This window comes from Thunnus maccoyii, chromosome 5, assembly GCF_910596095.1.
Source record: "Thunnus maccoyii chromosome 5, fThuMac1.1, whole genome shotgun sequence".
NCBI classification, from domain to species: Eukaryota; Metazoa; Chordata; class Actinopteri; order Scombriformes; family Scombridae; genus Thunnus; species Thunnus maccoyii.
Genome location: NC_056537.1, coordinates 31,269,103 through 31,289,611, shown reverse-complemented (window position 1 = coordinate 31,289,611; position 20,509 = coordinate 31,269,103). Strand labels below are relative to the sequence as shown.

The window sequence follows — 20,509 nt, the reverse complement described above, 5'->3', positions numbered from 1 at the left end:
TAAAAGGTGGCCTTAATGTTCTGGACTTCACCACACTAAATCCGACACCTTCAAAATTAATTGGATCAGGCGTTACTTCAAGTGTCAGACCTCCTTATGGAATCTTATTCCCCACTATGTCTTCTCCTGCTCTTAAGTTTATGTTGTTATGCACTTAAAATGTTGACAAAATTCCCCTCAAGCCTTTTTTTTTTATTCCATAAACAAATACTACTGGCATGGTGTTTCATTTACAAGCATAATTTCACTCCTCACAGGTTTTTTTTTTTTTTTTTTTTTAAATCTGGAACAATACATATATTTTGTATAAAAATAAATCTATTTTTGCAACAGTGGTTTATTTTAATTTTAAGGCAGTTTTTCAACCACATAATTATGTTGAATCTATTCAACACCATGGAATCCCTGTTTCACCAAAGGATTGCTCACTTGTCTTTTATACTGTTCCCTCCGGTATCATTTCGCTTTTTAAAGATTTTAAGAGAAATGGCAATCATCCCTGTTATATGCAGCTGAAACAACTGTTGGGAAACTTGTTTTTCATGGCAAACTAAGAATAAAAATAAAGCAATCTGTCAGCTTTTTCAGCAATACATCATAAGCACACCGTCTGCCTTATCATATTGGTCCAAATTTGTTGGAGATATTTATTGGGAAAGACTTTGGCCATTGCTCCATAAGTTGTTTTTTTTCAGGGTTTTTTTTTACCAACAGAGTCAAAGAGATATCCTTTAAAATGCTTCACAGGTTTTATACAACTAATCATTATTTGCAGAAAGACATTGATGTAATATGTACCTTTTATGGGGAGCTCAGAGGAACACTGGTACATTTATTTTGGTGTTTGGCCCACATACAAAGCAACTGTGAAGTAAATTGTCACGATTTATTGCTGATCATACTCTCATTTCTTATTACTTTGGAAAAATGTATTGTTTGGATTCACTGAAAATGACACAAGTCTCTGTTCGCAGTTCTATTTGATTCATTTGCTTACTATTTTGACCAAATTTTATATTCACAAATCCAAATTCTTAAGCAAAGAGCTGACTGTCTATATCAAATAATACATTTCTTCAATTTCTGAAGGTACAAACAAAAAAAGCTGTCACAATGTATGACCACTGTAAGCTTTACAATATATTTATTTTAAATTTGTTTTTCTTACAACTTTTAGTTACCCTGGCATGTTTGTGATTGTAGACTTAAGTTGTAGACACAAGGTGCTGTAAACTTGTTGTATACTTGTACTTATTCAAATACTTGAATAAAGCTAAAAAAAAAAAAAAAAAAAGAAAAAGAAAAGAAGCGGCTGTGATTTTTATAGTGGATTGGAAGAAAGCTTTGTTTGTTCCCTACAATTACTGTGTCATAATTCCCTACAAAAGTTTTCCCCTTAAAGGTTCTATACATAGAATTGTGAAGCAATTTACATGTATTGATTTTTTTTTATTGCCAATAAGTGAATGGGTAGTCATGTAACATAAAAAATTAGATCTTCCCCAACTTTCTCAGTTGTCTGTAACAGCCTGTGGACTGATTTCTATGTGAAGGCACTGGGCCAGATTTTCTGAGAAAATCCAATGGAAGTAACATTTTTGCGCGTTTCCAAGTGCCTTGCCTCTCTCCCGCTAACATCAACAAACGACCGGCATAATGACACAACAACACAACAAAAATGGTGCTATCCAACTAGAAACTAATGAGACAGCTAGCTGCCTCCATCAACCACACATTTCACAACAAAACACCCCCGCAATGACAAGTTGCCCACTCCCAAAGCACAAACAGCTAAAACAACATTATTTCCTCAACAAAGGAGCAGAAAACAGGCTCCAGAGTGATAGCAGAACATAGCTTACCCCTTTTGTTTTTCCTTTTAGTAGTCCAAAGGTGGTAATAAGCACACATTTCACAACAAAACCGCAGCACATTGCTGCCTGGACATAGCCTGACTGACTGGGAGGGAGAGATGCTTTGCTGAAACACAATGCAAAACACAACATTAGAGATCTTTTATGTAATTATGAGAAGTATAAGTGAGGAAAAAGACATCACCTGCAATAGTCTCATGCCGCCAGCACCAGGATGTTGACTGCAGCTCATTTAATGGCCACAGGTGTCACTAATGAGAAAGAATTTCCGATTCCTACATACAGAACCTTTAAGTTTCTTCATTAACATATACACAGTTTGACATTGTAGAAGTTCATGTAGCCTAAGTCAGTTGAAACAAGATATATCAGGAACATGATCAGAGTCTGCAGATGTATTACGGGTGGAAAGAGGTGCTGGAGGTTTTTGATGTTGGATTTCATGACATAAAGACAGCAATCTTATACCATTTTCTTATATCTATACTCCAAAGACAGAAATTTTCTCTCAGGTCTTTGCACTTTTTTGATAAAACTGCTAGTAGTTTGTCCTAATTGTTTATTTCCAGTGGTGATGTAATATGTTGCTATAGAAATGTTAACAGATCAACTGAATTACTGGTATTTCATATTTCCTGCAAATATCTTTATTGACAAGCAAACATTCCTTAAAGATGAAAAAAGATTCATTTCTTCTTCTTGACATTAAGCAGTTTTGACCACAAGGGAGCAGACAGGCTCAATAAAACCTACAGACTTTCAGGATATCAACATGTCACCATCCATTCCTTCCTCTTTCATCATCTCTTGCAGCTCATGCTTTTTTTTTTACTTTCAGCATCCCCTTCTTTCAGCTCTGCTTTGCAAAGAGTTTACGTTTCATGCTCTCCTCTTTCATAGACAGCTTCTGGGGACTCCTTTCTTTTTCTGAAGCCTTCCTCCTTGGGAAATGGTTCCTTTTTGAAGCTCTCCTCCTGCTTAGAGAGCAGCAAAAATATCTGCCCCTGCGATGTCCTCCTGAATAATCCACAGAACATAGTTTTGCAAGGGATTACTTCTTAAGTGTAGTTTTGTGTAATCAATAGCTGAACAAAAAAAATGTTCCAATGTTTATTCCAGAAATGCTCATTTGATATGTTAATTTAATAGGCTGAGAAAAATGGGCGCTGGTGAGATTCATTGCATACAGGCCAACCATAAAACCATAGCGAGTTAAATTCAAATTAAAGGCTGTGCACACTCACATGTGTTTCCATTTATAGGCCTTTTCACAGCAGACATTTTGACTTGTCATTATAGGGAAAGCATGTAAGCCATGACAGTGTGACGGTGAAGCAGCATGTACAATACCAGGACCCTGAAACTAAAGCAGCTAAATGGAATTCAGTCTCATTCATTTTATTATTTACACCTGGACTTTTCCTACTGTGACATGTTTAAATGTCTTACATGAAAAAGGCCTTTTCTGGTAGATCCTGACGTCACCAAACTTTTCATCATAATGTGATTTACAGTATAAAAGTAGAACAAATTGGAGAGTGAGATAGATGGCAATCAAGCACAGACTGCACATGCTCACACTGTCCTTGGTCTAATCAGGCAAAGTGAAAACACCTGTGTGGTTGGAACATGGCTGTGAAGTGTAAAGCGAGGTATCGGCTTTTGTTTGGCTGTAAAGGACAAAAACAAATACAAGAATTCTTACATGTTTATTATGAAAAACATCCAACATTTGGGATTGAATATCTCATATTTCAGATTCCCCCGAGAGGACAAGCTCAACCCTAAAACAGATGGAAAGACAGACCACACACACGCACAGGAAAGAGAAAAGTTGGAGAGTGTGTACAAGCCACTAAATATCAGAGTTTTTCTTTGGATCTCTAAATAAAACCAAAGTTTAAATAACTTAAACAAAAAAAAAATAAAAAGAAAGAAAGAAAATGTGATGACACAGAGATAGTTTGTGGTTTATTTTTGTCTTAATGCCTGCATTAAGAAGATTGAGGGATGGAGTATCAGCTAAATTATGGCATAATGATATGGACAGGGTGGCCCACTGTGGTTACTTCCTACTTACAACCTAAAATTTTTTTTACTTTTACAGTCACTCCCTCGGTAATGTTTCTTAATCTAAGCAAAGTTTAATCCCATAATGATGATATTTTCTTGGATGACCAAGAGTTGTGACAGTTTCTACAGATATGGCAGATTTCATGAGACCACTCATGGGTGGTGTTATTACTAAGATTTATCTGAGCTGTATAGCTATTAACACTTGTGGCAGCATAATCCTGCCATGGTGCAGACATGATTTATTAATCCATGACTAAAACATCCTAAAACATACAGAAACCTGAACACCCCAGGCTAAAGCATCCCAATCCGTCCTGGCTCTGACTGTCCACTTTCATCTCTCATTGAACTGGTTCATACCCAGTGCTCTATCAGTTTCCCCTGATCTTCATACTCGTAAACCAATATCTGAACATGTAGTTTGCACCATCGTTTACACTGTCTCAATTAAAGAATCAGCATCCTCATAGAATCATAACCAGCCACTGCACATTTAAAGTTTGAAAGCTTTCACCAACATGACCTGAACCTCATCTTTGGCCATAACCCATTTTATGGACCCAGAACATACAACCAATGTTCTGTTGCCTTCCTCTGTCCTTCCACCCATCCACCTCATTCAAAGTCTTTAATGCAACTTCACTACTATCTCATCTGTTGGACTTTTCAACGTAACAATACAATAGCAAACACAGCCCAGACCACAAAAATCCACCACTTCTCACAGTGAAGGTGCCCTCAGACAGAAAGTACGTTTTCACATTCTTGGACTAATTAAGCATCAAGTCACAAGGCCAGCTGACTTTGCAGGATCAGGATACTCAGAAGAAAAATGGGAACATTTAAGCTCTCTCCAGTCTCCCAAATCTCTGTGGGAAAAATTAAGTGATGCTGCCAATGAGAAAGTTTAATTTCTGACTTTAGGTTACCCCTATTAAATGCTCCTGTGTAGTATCCAAATGTTAGGATGAAAATCCTGCATGGTTTTGTTGTTGTTGTACCCTGTGCTTGATGATTTGGTTGGAGATGTTAAAGAAGCTGTAGAAAACTTTCCAGTTCTTTAGCTTCCTGAAGGCTTTTATATAACCTCTCTGTGACCTGTCAGCCTGGGGTCCTGTCATCAAACTTATCTTGTTCTTTGAATTTAATTTTAAAGTTTTAATTTCAAGCATCATTGTTAGCCACAACAATGTTTCTTTACTCTTAAACTGCATGTAGAATCTTACAAAGCCATGGCTATCAATGGACAACAGTCAGTTTTCATGTAGTTTTCTTAGTTCAAGTCAGTTTTCTTAGCTCATGTAAAGCTCATTAAATTCTTAATAAGTCACACTGAGAAGGAATAAAAACATGAACAAAAGATTTTCTTGGTTATAATAATTACAATAAAACCGTTGAGTGCACTAAATGTAAAAACACACTGGAAGATGAAATGAGCTTACAATATAAAAACATTTATGGCGCCTAATGACAGGGCTTGAGTCAATCCACATTCAATGTATTTAACCCAGGAAGTGGATTTTCTTTAAAAAAATAAAGAATAAAAGGAACATTAATAAAAAAAAAAAAAAACATGAAACAACAAAAAAACCAAAGCAACAAAAGTCCTCAAAACTCCCAGTTTCTGGAGGCATTTTGTAATTTTCAACTCAACTTTACATGAAATACCACTTCTACAACTAGTTGATAACAAAGCTGAAAGATGAACAAAAATGAATACATACAGAGATGAGAAGTAATATAAAAAGTAAACATCATGACTTTCACACAAACAAAACGATAAGATAACAAAACTTTTCATTACACTAGTGCTGTAACAGGACAGGGAATAGTATTCTGCATTTAGGCCCCTTACAGTCCTTTAATGATAAGGAATATCTGCGTGATTGACTAAATGAATCAATTAAAATCGACTGCTGTGTTTTTCAAGTTAAACAGAGACAAATGGAGGTTGTGAAAATGTTTACAAGTTGATATCAATTTGGCTTCACAATGGCGTAGCCTTGAATCACACAGTTATTCCTCATACAAGTGCTGTAAAGCTCACGATAAATAGGCTGCATGGGGAACATCAAAGAACATAGGTAGGCCTGTGTTTGGTTTCATGCATATAAAGAAATTTCATGGACAGCAAGACTGATTGTATCACATAGTGCAAAACCCCTTGGAAGACGTCTGAATTGATCTGTTTTAATCCCCCCCTCCCCTCACCCACAAAAACACCCCATCATGTCCCTGATCGCTTCCAGAGCCAAAGATAGCAGAGTTTGTTTTTTTTTTTGTCTGTCCTGCCTTGAGGCTTTTGCTACATTACCTGTGATCTATGATCTATATAAACTGGATGTTGGACGTCTCACCATTGTGGTGTTTTTAAAAGATTATAGTACAGCAAAGGCTTCTTAACCCTACAACCTGGCAAAATTCTCTCTGGATGCTCTCCTCCCTCCTGCCTACTTTTTTAGTTTTCTCTCTTTTATTCCCTCCCCGCTCCCTCGCTTTCCAGCAAAGTGAACTTTGGTCTCAGAAAACAGCAGGTTACAGGATGTGAGCAAGGTATAGTGAGGGTTAACAAGGGCATGTTCACAAATGGGCATGTTCACTGAACAATACAGATTTTTTTTTCTTTTTCACAAACTGTCAACACCTCTTTTATGGTAATCCTGACCAATAAGCCCTGACCATGACCCTGAGCCAAACAAATCTCTCTCTTCACCGCTCCTTCTGGCTTCTGTCTGTTCTCCTCCACTCCCCTTAATGACATCCATACCTCGGTTACTACTTTCAACATCTTGTATTAATAGAAAATATACTTATGGTATTTGAATCTACAGCTATCCATCAAATGCTTTATAGACCTGGACAAAAAATATTTATTCAGAGATGCTTGAAAGCTTTTGCATGATTTGATATTTACTTTATGATATCTGAAACACTCATTTGACTCAAGAAACAACTTCAACTCTGGATGTGTCACATTTAAATATACTTTTTTTTTTTTTTTTACCCAGGTCTGTTGTGTCCTTAATCTTTTAAATCCTTCTGCTCTAGGGCTTACTTCACTTTCAATTCAATCAGTTCAGGAAGTTTATTTTTTTAATCTACATTCAAATATCTCAAAAATGTTTGGCATGTGAAAATGATCGTATCAAACCTGTGAGGAAATAATGGAGAACAATTGGTCTACAATTGCAGTTTCGAGTGACATTTCTTTTTCAGCTGATTGTATTGAAAGTGAAAGGACTGCCAGCCCTGGTTTCCTCCTCTTCCTCCCGCCACCGCACTCGTCCTCCACTCCTCAGCGCATCTTGTGTTCCACGTCAGCGTTGGCCATGTTTGAGCCAGGGCTGGGGTCCTGCTGTCGTCTGGACTGGGGAGAGAGAGGGATGGAAGGATGAAAGAGGAGGGAGGAGAAGAGAGCAGAGGAGGGAGGAGGAAGGGGAGAGCATGTGAGGGATGGCAAGAAAGGGATCAGAGAGAGAGAGACAATAAATTAAGTACAGATTTTCAAATATTTGCAGCCCAGTGAGATTTAGTTAGATCTGAGCAGAGTATTTTTTAAATGTCTTTGTTAGCTGCTACAACTCCATTTATGGCTGTATTAACAGTATAAGAGTTGTAAGCATGTATAGAATCATATATCTTCAGTATTTTTAAACACATTCATAAACATAAATGATTTGTACATGTGTGTAAATAGTTAGTAAATCTGTTGTAACACTGTAAAATTATTATCAAACAATATATAAATATTCTATATCTGAATTTTCACAAATGTGTATAAAAACTCCCATCAGTCATACTTGATTAGGATTTGAATTGTATTGTAAGTATGAACATTTCAATGAAAGATATCCTTATAATTCCTTACTACTATTTTATAGTATGTAATAAACTTTTATTATGTGATTATACACAAGTAAAAATCATTTGCAAGATAGGATTTACGATGATGAAATATGTGGTATGGGTTTAAAGGGGCTCTCTACTGATACTATCTACCAGTAGTAGTATAGTAGTTGTATAACGTTGTCTGTGACTCTGGAGGGAGATTTCTCAACTCTGAAAAAATAACCCTAATGATGTCATCAGGGTTTGTAAAAACTTGGGCTTGAAACTTAACATTTTTAACAGAGAATGTGTTACAAACTGGAGGTGTGACGTTTGAAAGAGGGGGCTACTTAGGAGGCAAGGAGGAGCTGATGAAAGACAGTATTGAGTTGCATTATGGGAAATGTAGGATTCAGTGTTTTTGGAGTTTGACCCATACTAGTGTCTAAAAGTCAACAGGTCTGTCTCTTGGGAGCTCCCTAACTTTATGAGAGAATCACTCTTTACTTATTTAATATACATATATATATACATTTATGAATAAAGATTACAAGTTATTGTTATATTGGCTACAATTTTATAGTGTTTTATAAAGTATTTATTATTGTGTCTTCACATGTACAGCAGGTTTTAAACTGCGTGTGTTTACAACTACTGAAGACATATGATTGTATATGACTAGAGCTACTGTATATAATACTGTGTTATGAAGCATCTACTGTTAAAGCACCTGTTATGAAGGCTTCATAGGAGCATAGGAGCAACACTATAGTGTGTTATGGTGTCTTACAAACAATTTATTAATTGATTATATACAACTTATAAATGCTAAATAGAGGCCAACAAGGAACCAGGTGTGACATTAACCGAACTCAGTTTGGTTCCTGGGTTGAAGAAGCTTTTCTACAAGCAGCAGTTCCACAAAGTGTCACTAGAGGAAGCCAGAGAGCTTTATAATACCATGGCTCTGTGCTGCTGTTTATACATTTTACTGATGTTGATATTTTAGTCAAGGTAGCTGGCAGACAGACAAGAAGAAAGGCAGACAGACATGGCAGTGGCAGACATGCAGGCTGTCCGACAGATAAACACACACACACACACATACACACACACACAAAAACACACACACACACACACACGCACACGCGCTGGATCATTAGGTCATCATTAGAAGCCATTGGCATGACAAGACTTTTAAATATATTTCATGACTTGCTGTAATGTGTGTGTGTGTGTGTGTGTATGTATGAGTGTGTGTTTGTGAGCCCGTGGCATGACCTGCTCCTGCTGTAAAAAATACTTGTGGTTATATGTTTACACTTAAGTGATAGCTCAGCTGTGAGAAAGGGGAAGGGTTAGGGAGAGAGGGGTGAAAATGGGGGAGAGAGGAGAGGGAGGTGAGAAAGCGAGGTGGGGGAGTGGGGTGGGGGGTGAGGCAGAGAGCCGTGCAGACGAAAATGCAGACAGAGATAGTAAAGGGGTCGCTTAGTTCAACTGGAATGCAGTTTGTGTCATCTCAATGACTCACCATAATAGCAACATACACACAGTCACATGCACACACACATACAGTATGTCATACTACCATTTTACCTCCTCGCAGCCAGACTGACTCCAGTATCTGTCTGCCTCCTCTAGAACTTTAGAATTACTTTCTTTTGGATTAATTGGGTGTCACAATAAATATGTCTCAACTCCAATTGTCCAACACAAAATCCATCTTTTCTCTTGTATGAAATTGGAAGCATATTTGATGATTCTGCAGCAGAGTATTGACACCCAGAGCCTACGATTAATGCCAGTGCAAGAGGCAGGGAGACGAGGGAAGAGAAATGGGTATGACATGCAACGAGGGTCCCCCGCTGGACTTGAACCAGGGGCGTTGCAGTTATGTGGGTGCTCCATAGTTGCCTAACTTTAAACATGTTTACATCACTGTAGTTGCCATGTGTGGATGTTTGGCTGGAAAATGAATTTTAAAAAGTTGGCACTGAATGTTCAAAATCTGGGATCTTGCAGAATTGTCAAATTAATATATTAATATATATTGTTTTTTTTTTTATCTTACCAACTAAATAAATAAATAAATAAATTCATGCCCACAAGAAAGACTTTATATTTTAAATTTGAGTGTTTGTGCAATAATCATCACCATTCTCTCTTTGCTTTGTACTTAATGTGCCAATTTGCTTTTTGTATAAATCTCTCTCTTGTATCTTGACAGCCTTGCTAGTGAAAGGGCACGCTTGTTTCTTTTTCGTTCCCAAATGAATCAGATTCAAGGATCTTTTCCACAGCAGACGGTTTGTCATAATAGGAAAAGCACAGGTAGAACTGATAACATTAACGATGGCTCCACTTCAGCAAATGTTGTGCAGTAATTAACGATGTCATGAGTTAGACCTGTGTTTGACAAAGTGTCTGCTGTGAGTTAAGTTTCTCTTTTCTTCTCCTTATTACTTACTTTTTTAAAGTATTCATTTCATGCTATACTGGAGAGCTTAAGATACATTCAGATGATGGATATGAGTTAAACAATTCCAATTCATATAAGTCTAAGAAATTCTATGAAGTCTGTAGAAATATGAGTGTGAACACAGAGAGCTTTGAGTGTATGAGTAAAAACAAGCTGCTCATAGCTGTGCCTGAAACATCCAGTGTTTTCACTCAGCACTGTTGTCGCGGCATCAGGGCCTTTAGTCGTATGGTGTTTGTCTTTGTAAGAAAGGAGCGGTCTTTGCTAGTCATAAAGGCAGAAGAGCTTTCTGTATTGATCCATACACAGATGGAAGCCTGCTAGGCCACTATAGGCTGCTTAACCACAACTCAATAGTGGAGAAGTGCATGTAGATTTGCTGTATCTGCGAGTTTGTGCACATATGCGCTTGTACAGTATCTGAATGTGTCTGTGAATGTGTGTGTGTGTGATGTGTGTGTGATGTGTGTAAGTCAAAGCAGGGGGTCTGATGGTGATCAATACTAATGATATATTAATGCTTTCAGTGCCAGCTCATCATTCACCACCAAATCTCTTTCTGCTGAGCACTTGGAGAAGTGTGTGTGTGTGTGTGTGTGTGTGTGTGTGTGTGTGTGTGTGTGTGTGTGCACATGTACAGTGGAGTTAAGAGCACATTTCTTCTCAATTTATTGCTTCTCCATCCATCATTCTGACAAGCACCTTCTGGCCTTGACCGACTGGAACATCACTGCCTTTGGATGAAAAATGTTGTATTTGCCAAAATGACAAAGCCTCAGGAATTGAGGAGGAAACGACTTAATATTCAGTGAGCACCCACATAAAAACAAATCAATGTTTTTTGTCTTTTTTTTTTTTTTTACTGTAATGTAATTTTTCTGTAATGTAACCCACTGAACCCAGTGAAAGAAGAAGAAGTGTCGAAAAAAGTTGGAGGGACCTGATGTCTCCTGAACAGCTTTTTTAAATGTATTCTTTATTAGTCATAAAGCCATGGTCATAACAGGAGTAAATGCAATGGTTTTGTCTTTAGCTACTGGTAATCTGTCAAATATTTTTGGTTTGAGTGAGAGGTTTATGGTTTAAGTAATGTTTCACAGATGTTTTCTCAGATTCACATTTTGGCGTGATAATGGTAAATTATAAGATGGTGAACCCCATTTGTAGCCACTTCAGTTTAAATATCATAAATCCTATATCGGTCAAAGTCTTATGTGTGCTCCTGATATGTAAATTACACAGAAATGTTGTTTAAATCATTTCACATCTTTGTTTTCCTCTGTCTCTGCTATCCTCACTCGCCTACTGTTCATTGTTCTGCATTTCTTCTTCTCTGCCTGATTGTCTGTTCTGGACAGGAGAGACAGAAAAGTATGTGGAATACTATGAAACAAATACAAAAAGAACACTAATTTAGTCTGTCTGTCTTTTATCTGATAGACCAAAGAATAAAAACTTGACTGCCCTTTTGAATCACATAGACAGGACAGAAAGATAAGGAGATAGATAAAGAAGGAGGGAGGCAGAGGGAGAGGTGGAGTTCAGACCGCAGAAATGCAGAGGCTGAATCTGTGCAGCTCTTCAGTCACACCCAAAGTTTCGCTCACAGCATATCTGGACTGGGACTGCTGTTTCTAACCAGATTAACTCTAAAATTTGGTTCATATGGACATATGATATGATATGAGTTTTGCAACAGCTTGTCAAATGATCTGCAAGGCCATAAGAATGTTTTTGTTGATAATTGTAACACTTTTCTTTTCATATATTAACTCCATGTATGTACTTCTACTACATCCAACATTAGGCTATTTACCCATGACTTTCTCTGTGTCCTACCTACACTTTATAGAAGTCAATACTGCACTACAGATACTAAGTAGTATAACTAAATAGTATAGATACTAGTAAATGAGCAAGCTCTAAAACAAAATCAAACCTTCAAACATCTTTAGAAAACTATGTAAAGGTAAAGTCCCATGTTTTTCTACATTATATGGACCTAAATGTACAACATGTTCAGAGCCTCAGCTTATGAGTATCAGCCAAATAGCCCAGGGGAAGCAAGATTAAAGTATATGGATTGTGCAACGTACTGTGTATTTATGGAAAGAAAACATGTAGATATTTTTAGAAGTCTAGCTTTAGTATAGTGTTTGTATAGTTTCTATAGTATGGTGTTTTCAGAGAAGAGTTATAACAGGCTCATAATTATTAAGCTTCTAAGATGAGGGAATCAGCTATAACTGACATAAAACTCAATCGTATTTGGTCCTATTGTTATAGAAACAGAAGTAAAAGTTCAACATTTAAAAAAAGGATCAAATCTGACAAACTTTCACTGATATTTTGGTAGGAATGGACAAATGACAGACTGGAAACAGCTAGCCTGGCTTGGTCCAGGTTAAAAAAAAAACATCTTACAGCATCTTTTAAAGCTCACAAATTGACAAGCTATAATTCTCTAGTTCCTAGAGTCTAGCTGTCACCATGCGGTCACCAGGAAATAGTTAAAGCATGTAACCTCCTGTAAAACTACCACTTATTATTTTTTTTTTTTTTCACATTTCTATGTGTGTGTTCTGTGTGTGTATGATTAAACAAATGAGATATAATGTATTAGTTAGTTAGCTTTAAAAGTGCTGGTCGGCAGATCTTTTTCTTTTAGTTTGGACAGAGCTAGGCTAGCTGTTCCCCCATGCTCTCAGGCTTCATGCTAAGCTAAGCTAAACTCCACATGACTGCAGCTTCATACTTAACATACAGACATGAGAGTGGTATTGATGTTCTCATCTACCTCTAAAAAGCAACTAAGTATTTCCCAAAATGTTGAACTATTCTTTTAACATGACCATCATGTAAACTCCTTACCTGAAGTATTACTTTATTGTGGGTATTCACAGTATCCTACTGACTGAAGTTACAATATTCACTGTCATAGTACACTTCTTTCTTATTATGCCTAGCGCCTGCTGATGAAAAAAGGGGAGGTATGATCTAGTAACAAAAATGTCTGTGATGTACATTATGGGACCACAATATAGCCTAAAGTGATTGGCCACAGTTTCCACTTATTATTGCCAAATCTGAATCTTTTTCCAGTGCCAAATCGAATGCCTTCTTACACACTTAAGGCTGTTTTAGGGGATAGGGATGGTACTTATATTGATTCAGCAAGAGACACAAGGTTTTCTTTTTCTCTCAGAGCCTCAGGGAAGAAACATGAGATCAGTCAGACGAAAGACGACCTTCAAAAAATGCCTCTCTTTCTTTTCTTTCTTTCCTGTCTTTCTGCTCTCTTCATGTGCTGAGTTCCTGCCTTCCTTTGCTCTCTAATTTCTGCAGGACCATGTGCTGCAAAGCTGTGGTAGGTCTTGATGTATGTGTGTGTGCGTGTGTGTGTGCGTGTGTGTTTGTTTCTTCAAAGAGCAATGAAATGGTCACATCTTTCTGCTTCTGTCTCTCACACCACACAAGCATTAAAACAAGCAGGAGCAGAGACTGTAATCATAAAATTCATTAGAGGTGCATGCACATTCACAAGCACACTCTCACACACACACACACACACACACACACACACACGCACACACACACACTGTGTACTATACATATACATGAAAATAAAAACACACAGACAGCTGAATGCACATAAATTAAACAGGTGGACACACACATGCACGTACACAGACACACACACACACATGCGCACGCACAGGGTGGTTTAGTGCATGACAGTGTGATAGATGGTGAGAAATGAAGGACACAGACCCTGTTCTTTTCTGCTGGCTGTCTGTCTGTGTGTCATCAGTCCCAGATTTTAGAAACCACAGGGTCCTAAAAAATAAACAATTTGGGGTTCATTCGTAGGGCGTCAACTTAAGAAGGATGCCATTGATCTCCCCAAAGCCTTGCTGGGAAAGTGAGTTTGTCTCAAGTAATTAAATGTGTTTCGAATGGTTACACAAGTCAGATCTACAGCGTATACAGATCTGAATTTGGTTTATATCTAAGACATGGCAAACAACACAAACTGTTAAACAATTAAATTTCAATAAACTGCACACAATTTAAGAACAGATCTTTATCTTGCATTGAGTAAATTTTTTTTAAATTATTTTTCAATGATCTCTGGCACAAAGTGAGTCAACTTCTTTCCCTTCTGAGGCTTTTGGGACACCTGACAAAACTGAATCAGTCATTCAATAGTTCAATAATATCAAATCAAATCAATTATCAGATTAGATTTATTGTCAAACTGATCATGCACTAAACCTATGATTCAAACAGTAGAAATTCTACATGAATAATTAAAAAAAAAAAAAAAAGTAAAAGCACACAAGCACACATCACACAACCCTAAGCCGTTCCAAGCACTAAGCCAAAAAAAAAATAAAAAACTACTGGAAATTTGACGTGTGGATTTAAAAACATGGTGTTTAGTCTTCTCTTAACACCATTCAGTATAGACTTACAAATAAGAGATCAAATGAACCATTAATCACTGTAACAAAGCCTCGACAAGTTTACTGTTATGTTACATTTTACTTTGACATTTGTCATTTTCAAGTACCAAATATATTTTATAGACTTATGAATTTATAAATTTGAAAATACTATTTGCAAATTTCCAGTTGGATAAGTCTAGCCTTGCAAAGCCAGCCCACAAACTTGATATTTCATGTTTTTCAAGACATCTACATGTTTTCTACACCTGACTAGATGAATGAGATACCAGCTGGAACAATCTGAAAAAACATGGCAGGTGTCCACGCAACGCCAACTGTCTTGTAAATTATCCGCTGAAACCAGCACCTGGATACATTTGAGTCCAGAAGTAGGATATGCTGTTTCTAAATCATGCTTTACTTTTTATTCACAGTTGTTAATTTATAGAGTAACTTAATAGTAGCTGAATATGTTGTTTTTACTGACCTCCAGTGATGTAGAAGTGTACTCAGGGTGTGGTCAGTACACCACTGAATCATCACTATCGGGTGTGGTTACAGGTGCAAGAGAACACATTTCTGACCACACCCAACAGAGATGATGGTTGTAGTCAGACGCACAACGGACACGAAGTGAAACAATGCTTTTCAGTTTGGTGTTAAGTTACTCTGATATGACTGTAAGTCACATTATCGTCTACCTGTACACCACAGTTAGCAGATAGTCAATGTTGCCGTTTCATTTTTTTTTCTAGACTAGAATCTTGCAGAAAAATTTGATTTTACAAGGTTTAGACTGGCTTTGGGAGGTTACAAAGCAGATTTGTCCTGTTGAAGTTGGAACTACACTGTCCAGTAACAGTCCCAGGCCCTCTCACCTCTAGATCCTCTCTGTGTGATCGGTCTCTGTCTTCAAAGTCTCTGGTTCTGCGTCGAGCCTCTTCGAACGCTGCCTGGGCCAAAGCGTCCTCATGCTGCACACACACACACACACACACACACACACACACACACACACACACACACACACACAACCAGAAAGTGAGAGTGTGCTAAATTTTCTGTCTCTTCCATGACAACAAAAGTCCCATGACAAGGTTATACTTCTTTGTCCTTAGAGACTGGGGTTTGATTTCAGGAGGAAAAGAGGAATGTAAGAGGAAAGAAGTTGTGGAGTGTTGCTTGTGTGTGTGTGTGTGTGCACATATGAATGTATCACGTCCGTGAGTAGACATGTGTGTTGTGGTACCTGGGCCCTCTCATCATCATACTCCAGGAACCCCATCCCATCCAGCCTCTGTAGGTCGATCCAGCCTCTCCAGATCACACACACCCCGTTCAAGATCATAGGAGCCTTTAAATGGACCTGGAGAAAGAGACAAAGAGAGATTTTTACATAACTGCAGCACTGTACTACATTTTTAGTACATTTTTAGTGCAACAGCTCTAAAACTCAGCATCACAGTATTTTGGTATTTCACTCAACATGTGTCCTGTAGGAAAATCAACATTAGTTCTGTTTAGTTCCCCTGCTGGCAAGGTTAAAAAATCTCTGATGTCAGCAAATGATTAAACTGATATGGCAGAAGTTACGTGTAAAATAAGCACGATCAACAAAAGACTAAAAGACTGAGGTCTTTTCCAGAATCATTCATGGATGACTTTGGTAAAATTACTGGCCATTGTTACATTAGCCTTGGGAGGAACAGCAGCTTAATATGACTTGGACTTTCATACATAATTACAATTCTTAAATCAGAAACCGTCAGCTGTTTTCTCCAGAATAATGAAAAGCTCTGTATTTAGGAGGTGGAGGCTTTTTCCTCCCTCCCCCCCGCTCTGACTGCTGTGAAAGAGAAAAACCACTAACTACGTCAAAAACCTCTCCAGCACAATTGAGTGTTGGACTAGTAAATCGCACACGCACATTCATTTACATATGTGTGCATGTACGTGATCAGTTGAGGTTACTGCATCTATGTGAGTGTGTGTTTGGGTGTGTGTTTGTGTGTGTGTTTGCTGCTGCAGGCTGTTTGTATTTTGTATTGAACTGGGTGGAGACACAGCCATCAAAAGTAAATGTCATATGCCTAAAAAGATCTTTTTTGTTATTTTTGTATGCATGTGTGTTTATGATTTATGACCATTGCCTAGGGTCTATACTTAATTCAATGGCCTTATTCACACACTGGCAGCTAATATATGACTTTGTGGTCTTTTGGGACGAGTAATAATAACAAAAGAGTACATGAGTTAGAGCTAAACAACACCACTGAGCTTCTCACACAATAACTGAGTATGTCAGTGTTTTTTGACCTTGTGTAGTGTATATTTTGTCTGGGAGAGCAGGGCAGTGGGAGAGAGAGCAGAGATAATAGGGGAACTACAGCAGAAGTGTTTATTTATATCTTATTAACTTCTCTTCCTCATGTACACTGAGCAGCACAATAGGCCAGTTGAAGACATAAGACAGTCTACAGCATCAGACTGTCAGACAGACAGAGGAGGGTCAGGCTTTGTCTCTTTCATGACTCCTGGTTAGGTTACATGGCTTTGGCTCTATGCCAAGAGGCCAGAAATGCAACCACCAAATATGTGAGTGTGTGTGTGTCTTTGTGTGTTTATTGCCATGATGTGAGGGAATGTGCATTACAGAACCTTTTCTCTGTTTAGATGTGCCTGTCTGTCTCAGCTAGATTGAAACTGCTGCCCCGTGAACTGTTTCTCAACATTTGGCAATACAAATATTTTGTTAGGGGGACAGATTATTTTTTTCTGATGTAAATCAAAGGCACAACACACAGTGAGTGAGCCTCTGTAGTTGCATTTAACCCTCTCCAGAGCTATTTAAGTAAGAGGTCTGTCTCAAAATACATACAATGTTCATCAAATGACCTCCAAACAGTTTGTGGCAGCATATTACACTTGTTTTGTCCAAATGTCTGTGTTATAACATCAATATTTACTATCTCGTAGTGGTGTGCTAGGAATTTATAGCATTTTTTTGCCTTCAAAATATGTTTTGATTAACTTTAAAGCTGCCATATTCAATATTTTATATTTACTATAGATCACATGACTACTTGTGTTTGAAAGGGGTTGTTGACTTGTTGAACCCACAGTGAATTATCACCTGACACTGAAGTTCCCCTCAGCTCTATGGAGCATTTTAGTGTCTTTCAGCTCATTGTTTTGGTTTTCCGTCCTGCAACTTTACTGTTCGGTTAACTCTCATGGCTAACAGCGGTGTTTTAGGCCACAGATGGAAGCTGTTTTCAGAGCTCTCAAAATTCACTGTGACAAAGTTAGCAACTAACTGGCAAACATAGTGCAATATTTAGCAGCTAAAGAGCCAGATATTTCCCTCAGGAATTGGTGGAGACCAAAAACAGAGCTAAAAGAAAAATTTGACATTTGTCAGGTGGACAAACACAACTACAAAAGGAACGCTGATTTTGCTCCATATCTGCTGGATGTATAAATAGCTAATGTTTGCTAAATACTATGTCAGTGGCAGTGATCATAGCTTGTTTCTGCTTCCCAAAAGTGGCAACACAGTCAATTAATGCAGGTTTAATACTTGTGAAAAGGCTGAGGTAAGTCACTTTGCTTATTTGAACTTGATGACAGAATTTTCATTTGCGGGTGTACTATTTCTTTAGCCTCATTATGTTCTCTCAAGACGCCCATGAAATAATTTTACGACGTATAATCAAACAGTCAAACTGAGAGACGCGTACACAAACACTAAATAATGATTTGCTTTCACACAGAGCTGTCTGAATTTGTCTTTCCTGATAATGCATGACACAGTTAATGTGACGTGATTAAGCTGAAATGTAATTTGCTTTTTTTTCTCTGTCTTTTCTTTGTTTCATTGTCTTCTACTTTCCCACGACACAAGAAAGAGACAGTGAGAGAAAGTGAAACGCAGACAGAAAGTCTGTTCTTCCCAGGGTAGAAAGTTTTTACGTGGTATTTTTATCCAAATAAACAAGAATTTAGGAATAAATCAACAAAATCAAACACTCTCCCCAACATACACACAACTAGATTTTTCTGTGTGACACTGGGCGAGCTCCACGTTCCTGCATTTTTACTCTGGCTATTTTTGGACAGCCTCTCACAGGGACCTCTTTTACCACAGCTACCCACACTGCACCGGGGTTGCAGGGGAGACCGCACCCCAAGAGACTGTGGGTTTTTGTGTTTATTCGAGTGAATGTTTTTCTCTGTGTGTGTGTGTGTGTGTGTGTGCGTGAGAGAGAGAGAGAGAGAGAGAGAGAGAGAGAGAGAGAGAGAGAGAGAGAGAGAGAGAGAAAGAGAGAAAGAGAAAGAGAGAGATGGCTTCCACATCTGTGAGGCTGCATGGTGCTTTTAAAAGAAAGCTTCATTTGGCTTGACAGGGAAAACGTGTGTGTGTGTGTGTCAGTAAATGGATGTGGGGGTTGACATGGTTCTCTCTCAGAGGAAGTCTGTGGTTGGGCCGTTTCTACATATTTTCCCCTCACATACTCACACACATACACACACACACATGAAGACTGGAGGACTCTCACACACTGCAGTGCTCTGTGAATAAAAAAAGGAAGCAGGGTAAAATGCAGTGACAAGTCAGACTTGCTCTTAAACCAAGTGTAAGTTTAGCTGAGTTAAATTTTTGTCTGAGGGTCCGTGTGGGAAGATTAGTGTTTTGTATGGATTTGTTTTTATCTGCCTGCAGCACAGATGAGCAGTATTCTGTTTTATTTTCTATTTCTATTGACACTTATTTGTGTTACACTTACACTTACACATTTATTTCAAAGCTTTTCTAGTTAGTTCTTGTGCAGATTGAGACGTGAAACATTTGCAGATGAAGGTTGTTCATATAGGATCATGTTATAATATGAGGAATTGTCAAACCCCCTTACAAAAAACTGCATATGAAATTTACCTTTTCATGTTTTATATGTCTCAAAACATTTGTTTTTACATTAAATATCTGAAAATGTACATGTGCCTATATGTTTCCTCATAATATGTGAAATTGATGTTTTCACATGTGATGTCTTTCATTTCACGAGTCAGTGTCTTGACTTGTGCTTTTATGTTAAATCTTTTTCACATGTGCTAAAATCACATTTTTGTTATTTGATGTGTGTTAATATAATAGTAATATTAATATCCAATAACATATAATAATAATATAATGACCAGTACTGGTATAAGCTAGACTCTACTGCACAGCATTATGTTTTCTTATTCTATGAGCTTACATTAAATAACATCTGATAGTGTAAAGACTGGTAGTGCCACACAGGCTTTGTTTTATTCTCTTGTTTTTTGTGTTGTTGCATAGACAGGTGAATAATTTCAAGAAAAACCTGAATAAACTAATGGAGAAACATAACTTTCCATGAGGGGCCACTGAGGGGTTTGAGAATGAAAAGGATGTGAATCGTAAGCTATGGCTTTCACGGTCACCAGATCTCAATGCAACATGAGGAATTTGAAGATGTTAGGGTGACGTGTTAGTTCACCACAGTCATCAGAGCAGCGAATGAGGGGATTTCTTGAAGAATGGCGTTCATACCCCCAGCAGAGTTGGAGAATGTATGGCATGGAGCACTGAAGCTGTGCTGGAGGCTCAAGGTGACACCTTACTAAGACGCTTTTTAAGACCTCAGTGTCACGGACATTTCAACCCAACAACACCGCTGCTGAGCAAAGACATCAACACACTCCGGTACGCTCAGCTTTCAGCCGGCAAGTCAAATCTCTCCCTCTTGATCTAAACCTCTCCAAGTTACTGTAAGTGCTTC

General features: G+C 37.9%; 1 protein-coding gene across 4 annotated transcripts in view; it reads right to left on the bottom strand.

The window, feature by feature from the left end:
- Positions 1 to 3,570: 3,570 nt before the first annotated feature.
- The window catches only part of cbfb (core-binding factor subunit beta), a 35,522-nt gene continuing 18,583 nt past the window's right edge, over positions 3,571 to 20,509 (bottom strand). Inside the window, exons 4-7 of one of the 4 annotated variants that reach the window (XM_042412816.1) lie at positions 15,955 to 16,071; positions 15,584 to 15,679; positions 14,029 to 14,094; positions 7,228 to 7,312 (exon numbers count right to left, since the gene is read on the bottom strand). In XM_042412816.1, coding sequence (XP_042268750.1) covers positions 14,065 to 14,094; positions 15,584 to 15,679; positions 15,955 to 16,071 — 243 coding nt within the window. In that variant the 3' untranslated portion in view covers positions 7,228 to 7,312; positions 14,029 to 14,064. Of the gene's footprint in view, positions 7,318 to 14,028; positions 14,095 to 15,583; positions 15,680 to 15,954; positions 16,072 to 20,509 lie in introns of all 4 variants that reach the window. The other 3 variants (XM_042412815.1, XM_042412813.1, XM_042412814.1) reach the window with 3 other exon arrangements.